This window comes from Lissotriton vulgaris, chromosome 1_1 (genome assembly GCF_964263255.1).
Source record: "Lissotriton vulgaris chromosome 1_1, aLisVul1.2, whole genome shotgun sequence".
Classification (NCBI taxonomy): domain Eukaryota; kingdom Metazoa; phylum Chordata; class Amphibia; order Caudata; family Salamandridae; genus Lissotriton; species Lissotriton vulgaris.
Window position 1 is genome coordinate 309,849,703 of NC_141685.1, and position 20,978 is coordinate 309,870,680.

Genomic DNA, 20,978 nt, shown 5'->3' on the forward strand with positions numbered 1-20,978 from the left:
GCCAAGTTATGGAACTCCCTTCCTGTTCATATTCGTGCCATTGATGAACTCTTGCCATTCAGGAAGGCTGTAAAGACTTTCCTTTTTCCCCCTGCCCCCTAGTGCTGTGGTGTTTTAGTTCTGTTATCGCTTTTGTCCGGTTTTTCTGTTCTGTTAGCGCCAGGACGCCCCTTTGCTGGGGCATCTGTGCGCTCTACAAATCCGGCTAACATAACATAACATGTAATCACTACTGATGTAATAACCAGCGAAGTAAAACTGACATTCTAAACTCTGTATCTGAGCTTGCATTTCAATGAGTCCATTGCTGTATTACATCAAAAAAGGTAACTAAGCTATTCGTGATAAAAAGGTTTTTAAAAAAACATGATTAATTTCCGGCATATCTAGATTAGCTTATGGAATTCTTTGCATTTTAGTCTACTAAAATCTTAATAGCCCCTTTTGCACACATTGTCAAGATTGCGGCTACGTCTGTTACATGAGCTCACAAATGTGAACACGCATCTCGTCACAGTCATGGGCGGCTTGTTCTCGCTCATTTATATTTTGTAACTGTCTGCTATTTCCTCCTCTAGCTCAGGGAGGACAGATACATTTGGGACAGACTGTTGCTTTTGTAAACAGCATGTAATAAAGCACAGTTTAATGTAAAGGTAAAAGAAAATATTTTTTTCTCCATACATCTGTCAAGGATCAGAAAACAAGTTGCACCAGCGTCAAATAAAGAATAAGAGGTGCACATTCAATGATTTTACTATAAAAAAGGCTGACAGCACACTTTGTTCTGAAAGCTGTTAAACTTGTTGCAGAAATCATGGAAATATTTCAGTAATGAGTCTGTGCTGCAGCTGGTCAAGTCTGACAACTGAGTTTTCAAGTCTTGTTCGATTTGTAGTGTTGTACGGTTTCCACTTTTCAGTAGGCACCGTTTGATTGTTGGAAAGAAAACACTGGGATGGTTTCATACACTCCCTCAGGATATTTTGGCCTAAAGGCCAGCTAAGTCACAGTGCCACCATCTGTATCCCAAACTCTAGTAAAGTAACAAATGGTTTGGACATCCTCAGAGCATGACAATCCTGATCCCCCTAATCCCCCACCCCCCAGGAGTAGTGGTAACAGATCTAGAACCTTTTCACTCAGTCACTCATGCTCTGAGAAAGACAGACAAGAAATGCACGGAGGGGCATTTTCAATATTTACTGAACCCTTGCGATTCTTGTATAAAATATATGCACTGCAATAATCGAGAGAGAAGCAGATAAGTGATTAGCAATATAACAAGGACAGTAAAGAGAATGAACAATCCCACCATCCTGCTAAAACAGACAATATGTGCTGGCATATAAATACTGGGTGTAGTATACTCTTATTCTGCGTTTACTAACCTAACTGCCTAGGGTGAGTGTTCTGCCAAGAATCCCCTATTTGATGATCTAAGTCCAGTCCATTAGCTATATGCTTCCATGTCAATGCTCCAGCTGAGCGAACAATGATTGTTTTCTCTGTGATACCAATGTCGCCTCAAGGACAAAATAACATTTGTACAATGTGTGTACGGAATGTTCATGGTGTCATGTACGGAATGTTCATGGTCACATGTTATTTTGATAGTGTACTTATGACGTGGTTTTGTAAGCAACGTGATTTGCAGAGAAACTGATTTTGCTCTGTCACGCAAGCAAATGTGTGTCAAAGTCATCCTGTGGAAGAGAAGGTAACTTAAGAATCGTGTGCATGAAAAAATGGCATTGTTTTTTCCCGGGCCTAACTGAGCCAAGTGACAATGATAGCCCTTTGGCTGTATTTCCTTTTTAACATGCACCGATTCTGCAGTCCCTTCAGGAAACCTTTCAGGGAAGGTGAAGATCGCAGGCATTTTTCCTGTGGTTTAAGAATTTAGGTTTAAGAATTTAATTGAACTAGTTTCAGAAACTGTATTGATGAAGTGTAAACAACATACATAGCTGCCACCATCCATAATGTTAACACCACATCCCAACGTCAAACTTACCCTCCTCCTCCATTTTCGTTTACCTCCTATCCCAAATAAATAGCGCATTTTACTTTAAATTTACATTTAATTCCAAGTAGTAATGATTTGCAGCCCCAAAACACAATGTGGTACTTTAAAGGCTGTATACATCGGATTACAGCCAACACAACCAACAAACTATACTAGAGTTTATAGGTTAAATCATGCGAGGCAACAACACAGCCCAAATCTTCATTATGCTGCTGCACTGCTGTCACACTGCTTCAGTTGGTGTCCACAAAAAAACTTCCAACACATTTTTGATAAATTCCATTTCTAGGGAACAAAATGAAAATAATCCGAAAAGGGTATGAATACTTTATTTAAATGTTTCGGCCATTCATGACAAATGCAATTATCAAAACGTGTACAAACATGCAAAAGCACATAGTATGGCGACTGAAAGTCAGATAGTAATTGGTTTAACGTGCAAGTCCTGTATGAAATGCAGTGACCGTAAAAGAAGTCAATTACGGACTGCCAAGCTTGTTGTAGATGTGTCCAGAACAAAAAAAAAGCTTGTGCTTTTTTTTCAATAAATGTCACTTCAGATGGCCTATACACACCTGTAAATGTCTTCTAAAAAATAATGAAGCGTCAATCATGTACCACAACAAGTTGAGTCGGGGCATGTTTCACTTTGAAATGTACATTTCTAGCAGGTGTTCATTAGAAAGCGCACAAAAAAGTTCCAACTTAACATTTTCCAAATTCCGTTAGCACTCGTTGCATCTGTTGAAATGTATTCAGTCTACAATTAACATTTGTAAAATGCAGTAATATACATTCATGTGCAACTCCTTATGTAGTGTTTTAAGAAAAAGCCCTTCAGATTTGATAAAAAGAAAAACACAAAACTGATGCATGAAACTGGTTTATGTTCATACAGATAATTCCAGGTTCATGAAATGGACTGAAATGCCACATTTTTATCCAGTTGATATATTGGCATTTTAATCTCACGTTACCTGTTGAAATTCGTTGTTTGAAAACCAGAGTATTCCAGTTAAAATATTTGAAAATAAGATTTAAATTTAAATAAAAAAAGAACTATGGCCACTTGCTGGAATGATTCATACTTGTAAAGCTGAAGCCTAGAACATCAAAGTTTTTTAAAACTTTTTTTTTATAGGAAATACTTCCACTTGAGCGACTTCTGAGGGCAGCTGACGTCCTCTTTATACTTGCACTATGTCTTTGCACAGGGTTTTCCAGTCTTCTCCCGGATCTCTACCAGTGTTCCATGACTAAATTCAAATGTTGCCTTTTGTAATCAATATTCTGCCTCAACAGCCACATTAAGTGAGGTTCCCAAATATGGACCACCTCTATTTTTCCAGAAACTTTTCTTAAATAAAAAAAGATTGATTTCACCAACCTTCTGTGTCACCTACAGACAATGAGAAGTGAACTGGAATTTTGAGCCAGTTACCAGAAACGTGTTTCCTATAGTCTCTTGTAAAGTAGATGTATTAGTGTAACTAAGCAAGAAAATGGAATTTACCCTTGTGCCCATCCTTTGGAAATATCCACTTCTCTGTAAGAGAGCAATATTAATGAGAGGTGTGTACAGAAAACCCAATCACTAGAAATGCAGCTAATATGCAACAATCAACCTCACTGTGCAGTTTGCATGCACATCTACATATTGGTTCTCATTTGAAAACAGGATCATGTAAAATACCTTGGTCCCAGTCTTTGCATAACAGTCAAATGTTGCCTATTTATAATACCTGTGAAAGTGTTTAAGACAAGTTAGACATGAGCTTTAAATGAATTATTTTATATATTTACACAGTCCTTCAAAGACCAAACCATACCTGTGACCAATGGCAAATTGACTTAGTCAAAGATGGCTGAAAGTGTAAACATCTAGTCCCTTGTTATAAACCACCCGGCAACGTTAACGTATTTAGAAGAGTTATAGCATACATAACAGACATCATATCCCAACGAAGAGAAACATTTCAAAAGATTATTGAGCAGGTACTCCACATGACCTGCACAAGATGAAATCTGTTAAGTTGTGAAGATCAGAGCTTGCAGTGGAATGTGCTGTGAATGTCCACACTGTCTTCCAGTTTAGTGTTGCCCCATACAGCTGAAGTTCAAGCAGCATGAAATGCACACATATTCAAAGAAAATAAATCTTCAAAGGCATGCAATATTTAACATTTTTAGGGGTCTTTAATTTTTTTAAAAAAATTGTTCATTCAGCTAAGTGAGGTCACACTGTGGTATAAAGGTGCATGCTAGATTCTCAAATGTCTTAGGATAGGGGTAATGCAGTGCAAGCACTGTACAACATCATGCTTCCACTTTTCCAGCGGAATTGCCTAAATAAATTCGCACAAATAGCAGTATTTACCATGCTAAATTCCAGATGGATACAACAGGCAGTAGTGGTCATCCAGCTTTTGGTGTACAAACATTCGCCCCTAGACACCCCTGGGAATTAGTGTGCGTTATAAATCATCATTTCATTTCAAAGCCCATCCTGTGTATACATTTAGCAAATGTTGGCAATCCAGGTACTATAACAAATGCTTCCACCAAGTTTAAAAGGCAATATTTTCTACTTAATAATTAAGAACATACACTCTTGAGAGGTCTGCTATCTTTACTCTGCAACACAACCCTTGTTCAGCAGTTCAACAACTGATCATGGAAGACATGCAAAGAGGTCATCAAAAGAAAGGAATGTCTCTTTGCAGATCTGCTCACATTGAAAAAAGTAAGAATACAAAAATGCATGTGCTATATAGAATAAATACAGTTATTCACTGTAATTTGAAATCCAAGAAACGAAACATTTGTATTGTGCAATCATGAATTCCAAGAAGCTGCACGAGAAGAAAAAGTACATAAGGCAACTGGGATACACAAGCTGCTTAAGGATCTGTGGCGCTGTGCTTTCAAAGTGGATCAGCAGGGTTGCGCCCCAAAAAACCACATTTGTCAATCTAAATTATGAAGTAAAAGTAGATGTCCAGAAATATCAACACCCATATCACCCTTACTTCATACAGTATAAGGCTGTGGCTGTCTGTATTAAACACTATTAAAAGAAAATATCATAAGAAGCAGGAAACAGTACTAATTAACACCTTAGCTGCCACCCTGGGCTAGACTGCCAATTAAATTTTAGTTGACAATGTGTATAAAACGTGCATTGTACGGACTTAAAACCTCAATGGCAAATATTTGTGGGCAAGGCTTTGAAATCCAAGCAGTCTGCATTTTAAATGTATAAACTGTGCTAGCGCAGGCTACAGTTCCACTTTGTTGAAAAGAAGAAAATAGAAATGAGTAAGGAGTTTAATGAAAGGGGAGCATTTCCTCTCAGATCTCCACAAGTGCAGTCATGCACATTTCACTAGGAAGCCCCAACTGTAATGAATATTTTCTCTTAAAAACATAATTAATTAAATTAGTATAAATATGAGTCCCATCTTATGATCCAAATCAATACAAATAAGTTTGACACAAAGAAGTGGAGAGTAAATTCTACTATATTCCTTCTGCGTGTGCAGTGGAAGACTCTGAAAGAACCTGATACTGTACCATTGAACAACCCTCTTGAATTTGAATAACAGTATCTCAGCAAAGATGGCTTTTTTGGAATATAAACCAGGAGACAAAATCAATTGCTGCTGAGAAGTTACCAATGAACTTGGTCGCATCACACTGCAAAGGTTTAACACGGTCTTACGAAATGCTAATATTCTGATGGAAGAATCAAGTACGGTCCAGCATACAATTAGTAAAATAGTAAACAGATTCTGAGCCTGATGGCCTGCAAACGCCACCAATCAAGATTAGATTGTGGGAAGCAAGCAACTGTTTGTTTCAGCATGATTGGAGTAAGGTACTTCCCATTTTCAGAGCTTAGGGATGAATCCACAGACACAAGTGACATGGATTCAAATGCTTGGCAGTAAATGTTAACAAGAAGGATCTATCTGAAATCCAATGCGACAATATACTAAGGGACAATTTTGGAAATTTAGGAAAAGAAATAACGTACGGCAAGAAATAAAGAAAGGGAAATACTCGGACAACAAAAACTTCAAAAGCAGTTACCAGGGTTGCTTTCACCGATACTAAGATACTTTGAAAAAAGGTAATAGTAATAGGTGGGTGAGAAACTCGAAATGAGGGAGGTAGCACAAGGTCATCTAATTGTGCAACCAACAGCTCAAAGTGGTGTTAAAGGATCAACTACAGTGAGAAGATCCAAATACGTTTGTGTCTGCATCAAAATAACTTTTAGTACTGCTCGGCATTCCTTGTCCTGAAGAGTCCGTTTTCTGTTTGAGACCACCATCACCATATAACAGCATAGTGCTGTACTGTTTCAATTTTACAAAGATTAATTTAATATCCTGCAGAATCTGCCTGTTTAACTTATAACACAGCATCTTTCTGAAGCATACATCAGATCATTAAAGTTCTTCCACTGGACATGTGTAAATTAAAAGAGCCGATTGGGTACAAGGAACCAGCAAAAAATAAGCTCTGACTTGCCATTTGTAAATACACCTGAAGTCACTGAGCAAAGCACTGGTCTGGTTCTGTAACCCAATATACAGAATTCCAGTGTTAACAGAAAAGAATTGAGTGGGCACACATAAAGTCTGAACCATTGCAATTGGTTAGATAATTCTGTCACGAATCACTAAAATACAAGACCCAATGAACGACTGAACTATAAAAAATGCAATAAAACACAGAACCAAATATCCTTCAAACTTTTTACGCCCAAGCAAAGAACGAACTATTGCAAAAGTGATTTCAGCACTTGTATCCCCACCTCAAGAGGTAACAGCCCTGTCCTCGCGCCCCTCAGGAACCAAACGACGGGGCAGTTAGACTGTCTCTTCTAGCACCAAAATATAGAACCAAGTAACATCTTTCAAACGTTTTACACCTCAGCAAAGAATCTAATATTGTAAAAGTGCATTTCCGCATTTGTATCCCCAACTATAGAGGTAACTGAGCTGTTCCAGTGTCCCGGAATAACCAAATTATGGGGTAGCCAGACTGCCCCTTCTGGTGCCAAAAAGTCGTAGTTGAATATAAAATGCCAGGGCCAGGATCACTGGTATCTACCTTGGTCTCCATATAACCAAATCAGTGTTCACATCTATTGCAAAGTACCTCTTCTGTTCAACTAGAACAGCTTAGGCCTTAACAAATCACACAATAACCAATGAATCTGGCACCTCTTGACTAATCTGCACGAGACGTGCTGTAATACATAAAAGTAAAGGAACTGTTAAGTGAACAATAAAACAATACATATAGACATATAGATCTTTATATGCATTCTCAATGTAAACGTTTGAGTTTACTTATATTTTAATTGAAATGTTTCCCCTGCCGAAAAACTAGGGGAAAGTTCGGTAACAACTACTATTAATGCATTAAAAAGAAGCTTTTCTTCATAAGACAATTACCTTTCTCTTAGAAAATTATATTCAAAAGCATCCAAAGTATATCTTAAAATTAGCATTTTTTTGTAAGGCAAGAACTTGTTTTTACATGCCCTCAATGTCCTGTCAGTCAGGTAGGTGGTTTACCTTAAAGTGACCCATTTCTACCTTTCGGGTAAAAATGCCCTTTCTGGAGATCTGCGTAGTTTTACAATAGTAATGTTGCCACAAGTTATTGCTGCCTTAAATAGGTTATTTGTTGTCAAAGTTCAAATTTTGTTCTCAAAATTTGCAGACCGCTGCATTAGTTTAAAACCACTTGCACTGGAGCCCCACTGACTTTGTGAAGATGCCCTAAAAACTAAACCCAATTCTTTCCTACTCTTCCAGCAGCTTCATATGATCATAGTAGACATGTTGATTAATTTCACCTAGCTAGAGGAAGAGGAGGAACAATATACTGACGCCATCGTTTGTAAGGCGAACTGTCTCTAAAACAAGTAAATACAGTAGACCGCCCATAATTTTATTATTTACATTTTGTAAAATAAATATTTTTCTTTTGCAGCACAAATTATTTGGATTCTAGCTCTTGTGCCCACTCAATTCTATGTAATGCACTTTACATTGACTAGGCGGTAAAGTATAAGAAAGGCCATCACCAAAAAATTAACAGTTTCAAAAGAACGTGTAATCATAGCAAATCAGTGGCAAAGGCACAAGGACCAAACTGGGGTTTTACGCCCATCTAATGTTAAGTGTCCCCACTCACACCCTAGAAAGAGTTTACAGCCTAGGTTTTACTGCTGTTACAGGGAATTACCAGTCTGTACGCATCATGTGGAAGCGGGATTAAAAAACAAAACAATCAATTAAAGTGTCTTAGCTCCACTTTATGGCTTGCAATCAAATCAAATGCCTTCTTTCCACATTGAGGCAGGCTGCCTTTCTCAGTCCAATTTTTCTGCTCCAAGTAGCGCTTCTCCCCTGCCATGTGGGTATGGCATATTCCTTCCTCTCAGGTACATTAGTAGCACTTCGGAGAACGAAAGTCCAAATCACATGGCGCTGACATGGTCAGAGAAGGCATGGGCAGAGTCCCACTTGTCACTGATCACGGAGCACATGCCATTGAGGAGGCGCAGCGCCTCTTGGGCTGTCATGGGATCCCGATCCAGCAGGTTCTGAGAGAGGGAAAGCAGCATTAGCTTGAGCCGGACTCCCCTTTGCTGACTATCCACCAGCTTCTTGGCAAACTTGAGCAGTCCATCTGACTTGATGCAGTTTGAGCTGGAAAGCACAGAAATAAGACAAATGATATTCAACAGAACTTGAACACAGGCATCAAACTGCAGATTCAGAAAACAAGGAACTAAAGTTTGTTTTACAACATCCTCCTATAGGATACCCTGTTTTGACAGGCAAAGAGGCATTAACAATCACAAAAATATTAGAATGCATAAATTGTGCATTATTCGGTGCTGAAATACTAGAAAATGCTCAAATGACCATTTCAACAGTCACCATAGCTTCTAGGAGCACAAAGGCCCACATTGGAGAACAGAAAGCCTAAAATGTTAACAAAGTATTTGAACAAACCAAATATAAAAATCTTTGCCAGTACTGTGCCGAAGAATCACACGAGGAGACAAATCTCACTATATTATCAAGAATTTCGTATTTTTTACATCTAAAATATGAATTTTGTATAAGCTTATTTACAGATTACCTTTCATTTTACAGCAGAATTCTTAAAAATGCATAAAAAAAGCAAAATAACCCCAAATGCTTAAAAATATATGTTAATAGGTAAAATGTGTTCCGCATGTTCAATAAGGAAAATGCTACTTACCAGTATGCATCTGTTTTTGGCATGTAGAGCTGCAGATTCTTACACTGTGCATTAGATCGCCACCTGGATTTGAGCTCGGATGACTGCATGTGGTTGTCGTCTTGGAAGAAGTCTTTGTAGTCACGAGATAGGTGACTCCTCCCTTGGTTGATAGTGCGCATGGGCATAGGCTCCATCCTTAGACGGTTTTTCGCCATGATGGGAAATGGAGTTTGTAGAAAGAAGAAAGGATGTCCATGCGTGTATATCTAATTAAGATAGAACTGGAACAGAAAAAGGCCCCGGGGAGGCGGGAGAGCGTGTAAGAATCTGCAGCTCTACATGCCAAGAACAGATGCATACTGGTAAGCAGCATTTTCCGTTCGAGGCATATGAGCTGCAGATCTTACACTGTGCATCGATTGTACAGCAATGTCTCCCCTAGCAGTGGTCACCTGTATCTGTTGCAGTAGTTTGAAAGAGGGTTTTGAGGACAGCTTGGCCAACTGCAGCTTGCTGCTTAGCTTGCACATCAACACGATAGTGTTTAGTGAAGGTGTGTGTTGTAGACAATGTTTCTGTCTTGCAGATGTCTTCTAGGGGAATGTTCTCTAAGAAAGCCATGGAGGCTCCTAGTTTGCGGGCGGAGTGCGCTCTAGGAGGGACTGTTAATGTGCGTTTTGCCTTGTGATAGCATATTTGTATACATTTAACAATCCACCATGCAATTCCGGATTTGGAAATGGGGTTGCCTTTATGGGGTGGAGAGAACGCTACAAACAGTTGCTTTGTTTTACGTAATGATTTGGTCCTATCAATTTAATAGAGAAAAGCGCTTTTTACATCTAGTGTATGTAGAGCTCTTTCTGCTACGGAGTCTGGGTTTTGAAAACACACTGGTAACTCTACTGATTGATTTAGATGAAAAGGAGTAATTACTTTAGGAAGGAATTTAGGATTAGTTCGTAGAACCACTTTGTTACGGTATAATTGTAAAAATGGTTCTTGTATAGTGAAAGCTTGAATCTCTAACTCTTCTAAGAGAGGTAATAGCAATAAGGAAAGCTGTTTTCCATGTGAGAAATTGCAGTTCACACTTATGTAAAGGTTCAAAAGGGGGCCCCAGGAACCTTGTAAGCACAATGTTTAGGCTCCTCCAATGGTGGTAACCTAGGAGGAATGATTCTTTTTAATCCTTCCATAAAAGCTTTGATTGCAGGTACTCTAAATAATGACATATGTTGTCTGTTTTGTAAATATGCTGCAATGGCTGCAAGATGTAAATGTATAGATGAATATGCTAGATTACATCTTTGTAAATGGAGAAGGTAACAGATGATATTTTGGATGGAAGCATCCAAAAAATCAATTTGATTGTTAGTGCAGTAAATGGCAAATCTCTTCCATTTTGCAGCATAGCAAGCTCTAGTAGTAGGTCTTCTGGCTTCTTTAATGATATTCATACAGTCTGGTGGTAGGTTAAGGTAACCAAACTCTAAGACTTCAGGAGTCAGATAGCCAGATTTAGTTGACTTGGATCTGGATGCCTGATGTCTCCATGGTTCTGCTTTAGCATTGATGGTGTCAGAGACAGTAGTCTTTGGTGTGGAACTAGAGAGAGTTCTAGCAATGTGGTGAACCATGGTTGGCGTGCCCATGTGGGAGCTACCAGGATCAGTTTGAGAGACTGCTGCCTGAGCTTGTGTACTACTAGTGGTATTAGTGGGGTTGGCGGAAAAGCTTACGCAAATCTGCCTGACCAGTTCATCCATATCACATTGCCCTTGGACAACAGGTGTGGAAACCTGGCAGCGAAGGTTGGGCATTTTGCGTTTTCATTTGTGGCAAACAGGTCTATGTCTGGATGACCCCACTTGTTAAAGAATGGTTGAAGAACTTGCAGATGTAGTTCCCATTCATGAATCTGTTGTGTTGGTCGACTTAACAGATCGGCTATCTGATTGTGAACTCCTGGATGGTGTTCTGCAAGCAGATATATGGTTTGTGGAATGGCCCATCTATAAATGTTTTGTGCGAGCTGGGATAGTTGCAGGGAGTGTGTGCCTCCTGGTTTCTGTATGTAGTACATGGCTGTCATGTTGCCCGTACAGGTTAAGACAGCTTTGTTTTGTATGTGTACTTGGAAGGACTTTAGTGCCAGGAAAATCGCTAGCAATTCTAGGTGATTGATGTGACGCACCCTTTGTTGAGCCGTCTATCTTCCCTGAGTTGTGTGGTGGATCAGATGTGCTCCCTATCCTGTCAGGGATGCGTCTGTTAGTACTATTGGTGGAACAGGCTCTAGGAATGGCTGCCATTTGGACAAGTTTTTGGTGTTCCACCACTGCAGAGAGCGATGTGTGCGGCTGTCCGTCAACACCAGGTCTTTTAGTCCTTGTGCCTGATTCCACTGATGTGCTAGACATTCCTGAAATGGACGCATTTGCAGTCTTGCATATGGTACAATAAAAATGCAAGATGCCATCATGCCTATTAGTTGCATGAACACTCTGGCTGGGAGATCGTGTTGGTTTTGAAACCTTGTAATTAAGGCTTGAATGCTCTGTATCCTTGCTGGACTGGGATAAGTTAGAGCTGTATTGGTGTTTATGGTAGCCCCTAGGTATTTATGTACATGAGAGGGCTGTAGATTTGATTTGGTGTAGTTTATTGTAAACCCCAAGTTGTGCAGTGTCTGAATTGTGTCAGATGTGTGTTAAACACACTAGTTGAATGACTTGGCCTTTATGAGACAATCGTCTAAGTATGGGAAGACATGGATCTGTTGTCTTCTGAGATGTGCTGCTACTACTGATAAGCATTTTGTGAACACTCTGGGTGCTATTGTTACCCCGAATGGAAGGACTTTGAATTGATAGTGTTGTCCTTCTAGTACAAACCTGAGATACTTCCTGTGAGAAGGATGTATCGGAATGTGAAAGTAGGCGTCTGAGGTCTAGTGTAGTGAGGAAATTGCCTTGTTGCAATAAGGGGAGCACTTGTTGTAAAGTGATCATGTGAAAATGATCTGAGTGTATATAGAGATTGAGAGGCCTCAAATCTAGAATTGGTCTGTGTCCCATCCTTTTTGGGTATTAGGAAGTAGAGTGAGTAGACCCCTGTTCCTTGATGTTGCAATGGAACTAGCTCTATAACATCTCTTTGTAGCAATGAGAGAACCTCTTGTTGGAGCAGCGTTGGAGCAGCGTTAGATGTTCTGTGGATATTGGACGCTGTCTGGGTGGTATATTTGGAGGGGTAGCTGTAAGCTCTAGGCAGTAACCATACTGGATAATCTGTCTTACCCACTTGTCTGTTGTGATGGAATTCCAGACAGGTAGGAACTGTGTTACTCTCCCCCCTACAGGAGTGGTATGCTGTTGGGGGATCTGAAGAAAGTCACTTTTTAGTGGTGGAAGAAGATCGATTGTTGTTACCTCGACCTCTTCCCTTATTGTTATTGCCTCTGTAGCCTTCTCTATAGTATCCTTTATTAGAGGTTGCTTGTGTATTAGTTTTAAAGAAAGCTGAATTGTCTGCTCCAGCTTGTTTAGAGCCTCCTCTGTAAAAGCAGCGATGAAAGAAGCCTCTTGCTTGGGTGGACTGCAAAGCTCCCATAGACTTGGCTGCACTAGTGTCTTTTTTCATTTTTTCCAGAGCTGGGTCTACTTCTGGACCAAACAACTGTTGTTGGTTGAATGGTTGATTTAAGATAGTAGCCTGTACCTCTTGCTTAAATCCTGAAATGCGTAGCCAAGCGTGACGTCTAAAAAGGACACTGGTGTTTATTGCCCTGGATGCAGTGTCTGCTACATCTAATGCGCATTTAATGGAGGCATTAGATATAAGCTTACCCTCTTGTATGAGGTCATCTGCTTGTGCCTTATATTGATCAGGTAGATGTTGTAAGAGCTTCTCTAGCTGATCATAGTGAGCCCTGTCATATCTTGCTAGGAGGGCCTGTGTGTTAGCAATGCGCCTAGCATTACTAGCTTGGGCAGCTATTCTTTTCCTTAAAGCATCTATGATTTTGGACTCTTTATCAGGAGGTGGTGCTTCTCCTGATGTTTGTGAGTTTGCCCTTTTCCTAGCGTTTGAAACTACTAGGGAGTTTAAGGGTAGTTGTCCCTTAATGTAAGCAGGATCCCAGGAGCTGCTCTGTACTTTTTTTCTATCCTTGGGTTTATGATTCTAGCCCATACAGTATCTTTAAACACTTCTGGGGCATGTTTAATGACTCCTTTAATCATTGGCAGAATTTGCACAGATTTATGGGAATGTTCAAAAGTGTCTAGTAAAAAATCCTCTTCTGCCTCATCTGAATGCATGGTGACATTGTGATAAATGGCGGCCCTATGAATTAAGTGTCCAAACCCAATATTGTCTTCCGGGGGAGAAGGTTTAAATGGATATATATGTGGGTCAGGAATATCTGCTATACTCCCAGTCTGGAGAACCTGCTAGGTAGGGAAAAGGGTAATCTGGGTCTTTCCCCCCCCCCATGTTATACTGATCATCATCAGCATCCTGAGGAGGTGTATGTTGTGGAGAAGTTTGAGGTGAAATGTTTAAAGGGAGAGCAGGAGAGGGAGATACAGGAGAAGAAGGGTGCATAGGAGATGTGGCAGAGTTATTCTTCTTGACAGGCACTGGAGGTGTAGGAGCTGTATCTGACTTCCTCTTCCTATGTGGTGTGGTGGAAACATGTCCTGTTTCTGGGTCTATTCATATTCTCTTTTGCAGAGGATCAGGTCTAAAAAGCTCTTCTTCAGAAAATGCTTTCGGCGCCGATTTTTTCGCCTCCGGGCCTCGTTTCTGTTTGTCTTTAGCCTTCGGAGTTGTTGTATAGTCCTGTGCCGTACTTTTCGGCACCAAAGGTATCTTCTTTGGAGTCAAGGCCTGGTTCGAGGGCTTGGAGGCATCTGAAGCAGGTTTTGTGGGTTTTTGCACCGAAGATTTTGGGGTGGAAGCAGATTTCATTGGTATCGGTACCGTATTGTCTTTAGGAGTAGACAGTTTCTGGGTCTTTTTCGGAACCAGGACTTCTTTCGGTTTCGGAGCTGAGGGAGCTGGTTGTATTGCCACGTGCGGTTTGCTCGGTAAGGAGCTACCGGAAGGCTTTAATATTTTCTTCGGAGCCGGGCTCGATGGAGGGGCTTTCGAAGCAATGTCTCGGTCTCGACTGGGCCCCGAAGGCGGAGTTTTGACCTTAGCCTTTGGTTTAGGTGGTTGGGCTGGGGTATGGGCAGTCGTACTCACGCGTTGACCTGATTGTATGGAGTCATCTGAGTCGTTTGTCTCAGATACGATCTGGAGATCATTGGAATCTTCCTCGGGGACACATGGACCTTTGTCGAAGATATCCCCCGGTTCCGGAGCTGATCTCTGCATGTCTAGTCGACGGGACCTTCGATCTTGAATGGTCTTCTTAGATCGAAAGGACGCACAAGCTTTGCAGCTCAACTCGTTGTGTTCAGGTGATAAACACAGGTTACCTACCTCGTGATGGTCGCTGTGTGGAAATTTTGCTCCACACCTGGGCATTTTTTGAATGGTGTCCTTTTCATGAGATGTAGGCCTCACCGCGTGGGTAGGCTCGACGGCCCGCGTCGACAACCGGAATCGAAGTGATGAGTTCGAGTCTATGTATATTGAAGTTAAAGTTTGTTTTTAGAAAGTTTTGTGCGTCGAAGTCTTTGAAAAGTCTATTTTCGAACTGTGGCAGAAAAGTTGCATCCGAACCCAGTGGCAGAAAAAAACAATCTAAGGATGGAGCCGATGCCCATGCGCACAATCGTCCAAGCGAGCAGTCACCTATCTCGTAACTACAAAGACTTATTCCAAGACGACAACAACATCCAATCATCCGAGCCCAACACCAGGTGACGATCTAATGCACAGTGTAAGATCTGCAGCTCATATGCCTCAAACTTGTAGGTAGTGCTAATGAGCTCAGAGGTATGCTCAAATCAAAATGTAATGTTGGACTGCAGCAAAAAGATTCGCAAACCATAGTACATGATCTTGGTTGCCATCAAGTTATTTTGGGTATTGAAGGGAGTATTATAATGTACTCTGCTTCTCAAAGCCTAGATTCCTTGATCTTGCAAGCCATGAAATGACAAGCTGTTGCCTGCATCCAGGGAGGTGTTTCTTTTAGGGGAGTATTTAGTGGAAACAATACAAATTCTTTTTAGGCGCAGACCGAGTTTAAGACTGGTGTTAGTAAACCCATTGTTTTTTCAGCAATATTCATTGTGCAAATGGTTGAAGACTGGATATTGTGGTCTAGGTCCGGTGTTCCCGCTCTCCGAGCCACAAAGCTGTAGCTTTTGCCTGTACTATCTTACCAAAATATTCAGAAAACATGCTTCCAATCTTTATCACAAAATAAATGCAATATTGCATTTAAGGTGGTTTCTGCCTTAACTGTTGTAGACCCTACATTGGTCTATGTGCAAACAGGCGTTTACTTCCAGAAAGGTTTGGTTGCCTAAATGAACCTCACTTTGCCCTTTTTTCGGTGCCACCTCAGTCATATTTTAGATTTATACATACGTTCCTTATATTACAATGGAACACCTTTGAATCTCTGCATTACAAAGCCATAGTTGTCTAAAATGGTATTCAATTATATTTATCGTAATTGCCATTCAGATAAGTGATTTAATTTCATTTATAGTTTAATCTGTTGTGATGTCAGCAAACATGACTTTAGCCATTTGTGGACACAAGCAACATCGTTGTAAAGCTTTCTCAAGGCTGGAAAGTAAAGTAATAATACATTGTCTCAATATGAAATTACTACAATATCAATATGAAATCAAGTGTGCTTATCACCTTAGTGCAGTGCAGGGTTACTTCTTAATGATCTTTCCTTGAAATGGAACAATTCAAGTGCATTCACGTAACCAATACTCTTCCTTATTTTGCATCAGATATATAGGTTTTATCCATTTATAGCCCATCCTTTTGGTTGAAAGCCCTGCTGCATTCCAGAAGAAAATGGTAGTCTTTCTCTACAAATGGCTTTATGCCACCAGTTAGTATAGAGGGGTCTTCTAGTACGGTACTCATTCTTACACCTCTAAAAGTAAGTTATAACTACCGTATTTATTGGTGAGTATTTGCCTCTTCGTGTAGTACCTGGGTGACAATGGAACAATTTGTGGGTCCATAATCTGTGTGCAGATATTGTGGGAGGCTGGCAGCTTTCTTCTGTGTTGCCCCTTATCTGCCAGACTATGTGCTCTGTAGTTCGTGCCCTCTGCTGATCTACCCCTGAAAAGTGGGGCATGGAGAAACTTGTTGTATTGGCTAAGGACCTACCTCCCTATCCTTTGGATTGATAGTATGCCGCAAGAATTCTCATCATGGAAAAACCACCCATCAAGGGATGATTTTCTCAAATATGTGCACAGACTGGAACTCAGTGTGCCCCAAACACCACTTCTTCTAACACCAATTATTCCTCAATCTACAATCTTTGCACCTGTTTCAAGTCACGAATCATAGTAGCAAAGTAACTTATTGACTCGGGCAGCCATTTATTTAATGTGTTTCACAGATCTTCTTGGATTCCAAACTTCCTGCAAAGTTTCTAATCTTTTATTATTTGACTTTAAAGAGTTTTGAAGCCAATCATAGATTCTGTTTGCAGTCTTACTATCTCCGCAGAACGCATGCTCCACCATTTTACTAATGAAGTACATCTATCATTGCACATTTGTGGAACTAGGCCATGCACCTTTTATGTATCTTTCTACTCTTTACTCCTGTTGCAGTAGGTCCAGAACCTCCTGATGCACACTATGTAATTCTTGCTGCTTCTGTTGCTGACAGTCACTCCCTGTAGAGGTCTTTACACTAATTGTCTTTCCATTTCTTTCACTACCCTAATTTTAAACCTTAAAAGAATTGCAGAATATCAATGCACAACCGCACCCGCAACGACCACTGAGCCTGAACTAGACCAGGGACTGAGATATTTCAGTACATAGAGAAATGGAATCTGACATGAAAACTTTTATTCCACTATCTAAGCAGTAGGGGACATCTGAGATGTGTAACATGTGATTTGCATCATGTCTTATGGGAATTCTTCAGCCAGGTTTGTCGTCCTGTCGACCAGGGGTCTGGTGCCTGAGGATTTACCGGTTCCATCTTCTAGTAAATGGGGACCTCTATTGGCTGGTCCCAATTCTTCCTCAGTCCAATGTGTCTTTTCTCTAACTAAAATCTGAAAAGTTCGCCACACTAGCCCAGTAAGTCTTTACCAAGAGAGCTTTACTTTCTCAATATATTTCCTTTCATTGCGTTTGCCTAAGTTCTATGCCTCCACTCTGTTCATTTGCAGTTCCATTTATTTTCTGCTTCCACGACCACCTCACTCCTGACATGCCTCCATCTGGACCTTTTTCTCGACCTCCGCCCTTTCCCCTCCCTCCTATTTACTTTGTTCTTCCCAGGAAGGCGTGTCTTGCTCCTTGCTTTTCTGCCTCCAATTGCCGTGCATTTCTCTCTACCAATGCTTTTTAATCCATCTCTGTGCTATGTGAAGCAAACAAAGTAGCCCTGCTGCAGCAGGTTTGTATTGACTGGAGGAATGACCATATTTCAATTAGACACGGAAGAGCTCCTTTTGAAACATTAGAAAGCGAAAAAAATGGTTGCTCATCGATAACTAAAAGGGAATTTATTTGAATCAATGAATTTTTAAAGAAATGTCTAAAAATAAGCACACACAGAAAAGCAATATAAAACACATCCGATTACCTAACATCCAGGCAATGAACCAGCGACAAGGAATCATCTGCAAAAATGTCCGCTAGCAAGATTAGTCCATCATTCCCTGAAAATGAAAGATTTGAGTAAAGCTCAGAGCAGGAAAAGCAAACAAGAAGCAATGCAAAAATCAAAACAAAAGGCTCTAGAAATACATAAACAAATATGATCTTGTTTTTACCATATTCAGTACAAATAAAATTGTCAGCTTGATAAGCCATTTGTGCATTTAAAAAGAAATTTACTTTAATAGTGTGCAGAGTAATTAATCCAGATTCGCATTTACATGTGAATACTTGACAAGAAGCATTTACATTTGAAACAAATGTGTTATGTCATGGTGTATCAAAGTCATCCTGTGCCCTGAGCCCCCCCCCCCAACTTTTTGCAGACTGGTACTGGTGGTAACTGATTTTGACCCTGGGCTCTGCCTAACCAGGCCCAGGGCGAGTGCTATGCTGAAAGAGACACATTAGAATACAGTTAAAAAGCCTACATACACCAGGGTACACAATGGTTTGGTGAGGTACCCATGTGATTGGCATGACCTCCCCTAAAGGTCTATAATAGGGCAGGGGGATTGAAACAACCTAGAAGTCCCCAGCACCATGGACCATGGCAGTTTAGAGACCAGCAGCCTTTTTTCCGCACTTGCATGTGTGCACTGATGAAGCCTGAGGTCAATTTAAAAACAGCCCTGGGTGCCAGAACTGCTTTTAAAAAGTAAATTGGGCCCAAACTCGAGTTTGGTGTTTGGGGCACTTGCAAATGGATAACCTCCAATGTTTTGACATATTAGGGACCCCCTGGGTCTCCCCTAGGTAGCCCAGGGGTGGGGGTCAGGTATTTATAAAGTACACCCTTATAAAATGAGTTTTTATAGGCCTGGGTAAAGTGAAATTTTACATTTCACTCCACACATTATGGTAAAGTGCTGCTCAAATTCGACTTTGATGCAGGAGCACTGTGGAGGGAGAATCTGCAATATTTCCACAGATTCATGACCCCTAAAGTCTGGTAGGAAGTTATTAATTAATAACTCTTCATATGAGAGTGATAGAAATGCCATTCAAAGACTTCCCAGAATGGTATTAATAAAACCAACAATATCATATGTTTGAATTTCTCCTGAAGTGTTCATACAAGAAGTTAAAATACTTTCTTGTTTGTAAGTCCAAATTCAGCCTTTCAGTGGTCTGCCCTGATTGGTCAGAGTTAAGTGGATTAGCCAGGCTGCCTTGAAGGTGATTAAGAGCCCCTGGGGTTAACCAGCTCTGCTGGCAGGGCACTGTGCTGCTCCAAAGGAATGCCAGGCATGAGGGAGGAGTCGTAAACCATGCTCTTCAAAGGGGAGAGTAGAGACCATTGTCATTTACAGCTCTGAACTTCCCACCTTAGGCAGACGGTAGGCTTAAGGAAGGTATAAGCAGATGCAGGGGGGAGAGTAAGTAAATTAGCCATCCTAGGGGTGTGTTTAGCGAGCTCTTACCTCCTTGCTGGAATATCAGCCATTATGGATTTGGAAGATTTGATGCACTCTGGGACAAAATAATGCCACACTCTACAGGATGTGGTCAAATATTGGAGGAGTTACCCTGCTCCCATTGGTCAGAAGTGACTTCCTGCGTGACCCAGAGAACTTGGAATAAGTAAGTATCTGAGAGGGGCAGAGCCCTCCAAATCTGCAGCTTGAAACTTACTGAAGAATAAAAGTGCCCTGTTGAGATGTTCTGCTACGCAAAGATTTCTAAGGCCTGACCTCTGAAGACTGCACCACCTGAAACTATAGCCCTGTGGATTCTCTTGCTGAAAAAGAACTAAAGAGTGGACTCCCTGGAAGCTACCAGTTAAAAGAGCTCATCTGGAACATCCCCAACTAAATCTACACCTTGCAGAACCATCAGTGGATTTGTAAGGGTTTTGTACCAGTGGATTGTGGAAACTGAAGTCCTCAACTTTCAAGGACCATCTTGGAGCTTCTAGATCCTTGGAGTGAGTTTGAGACACTTTGGGACCCCTTGAGGAACTTCAGGAAGAAGTAGCAAGAAGTTTGGAAAACTTTGGACAAACTTAAAAAAAAAGCTCCATAGAGGGACCGACTCAACCTGGTCAGCCAGGCCGCCTGCCTTCAACTGCGAGCCGGCCAAGCCAACCAGGTTCGTCCCGCTAAAAGCTCCATCGCTCCAACTTCAGAGATTGACCGGGACTAGGGAAAATCTGAAGCCGGCGTACCCTCACCGTATCAGGCTACATGAGGAGCGTCAAGAGACTCCGCGATAAAAATCTACGGAAAAGTTTCTAAGTCTGCTCGTAGAATAAGTGACCGGGAGAAACCGCGAGAGCCAAGCTATCTGCCTTCCATCGCGTGCCGGCCTGGACTCCTGGGTTGCCCCACTGAAGCGATCTTGAGAAATTTCTTCAGGGAAGTTGACCGGGACCTCGTCACAAGTCAAGCCAGCGAACCCTCACCAAATCCAGACTGGCTGGGAGCTTTGAGGGGCCTCGACGAGAAAAGCTCCAGAAAGGTTTCTAAGTGTGAAGGTAGAAATTGAGACAGAGACCTGCCGCAAGCTGTAGCCGCTCACGGCTTTATTGCGCCCGGCATGAAACTTTAACTTTGGCCCGGTCTATCGAGTCCAGGTATTACAATATTGTGCTATAATCATCTAAGTGCTATATTTTATTAAACCTTTGAAAATTCTTATCTCCGGTTCCCTACATTGGATTTTTGTCGTTTTGGTGTCATTTTAAAGAGAAAAATACTTCATATTATAAACTTGTGTTGGATTTTTATTTTGTGGTGTGTATTAATTAATTACTGAAAATGTGTTTTTAAATGCTTTACATACCTATCTTTGAAGTTAAGCCTGTCTGCTCGCAGCCACGTTAC

The 20,978-nt window shown here is 40.9% G+C and overlaps 1 protein-coding gene across 1 annotated transcript in view; it reads right to left on the reverse strand.

Moving 5' to 3' along the window:
- Positions 1 to 2,342: 2,342 nt before the first annotated feature.
- Positions 2,343 to 20,978, reverse strand: part of LRRC41 (leucine rich repeat containing 41) — a 183,535-nt gene continuing 164,899 nt past the window's right edge. Inside the window, exons 9-10 of the mRNA XM_086952344.1 lie at positions 18,080 to 18,155; positions 2,343 to 8,763 (exon numbers count right to left, since the gene is read on the reverse strand). Of these exons, the coding sequence (XP_086808470.1) occupies positions 8,532 to 8,763; positions 18,080 to 18,155 (308 nt within the window). The 3' untranslated portion in view covers positions 2,343 to 8,531. The remainder of the gene's footprint in view (positions 8,764 to 18,079; positions 18,156 to 20,978) is intronic.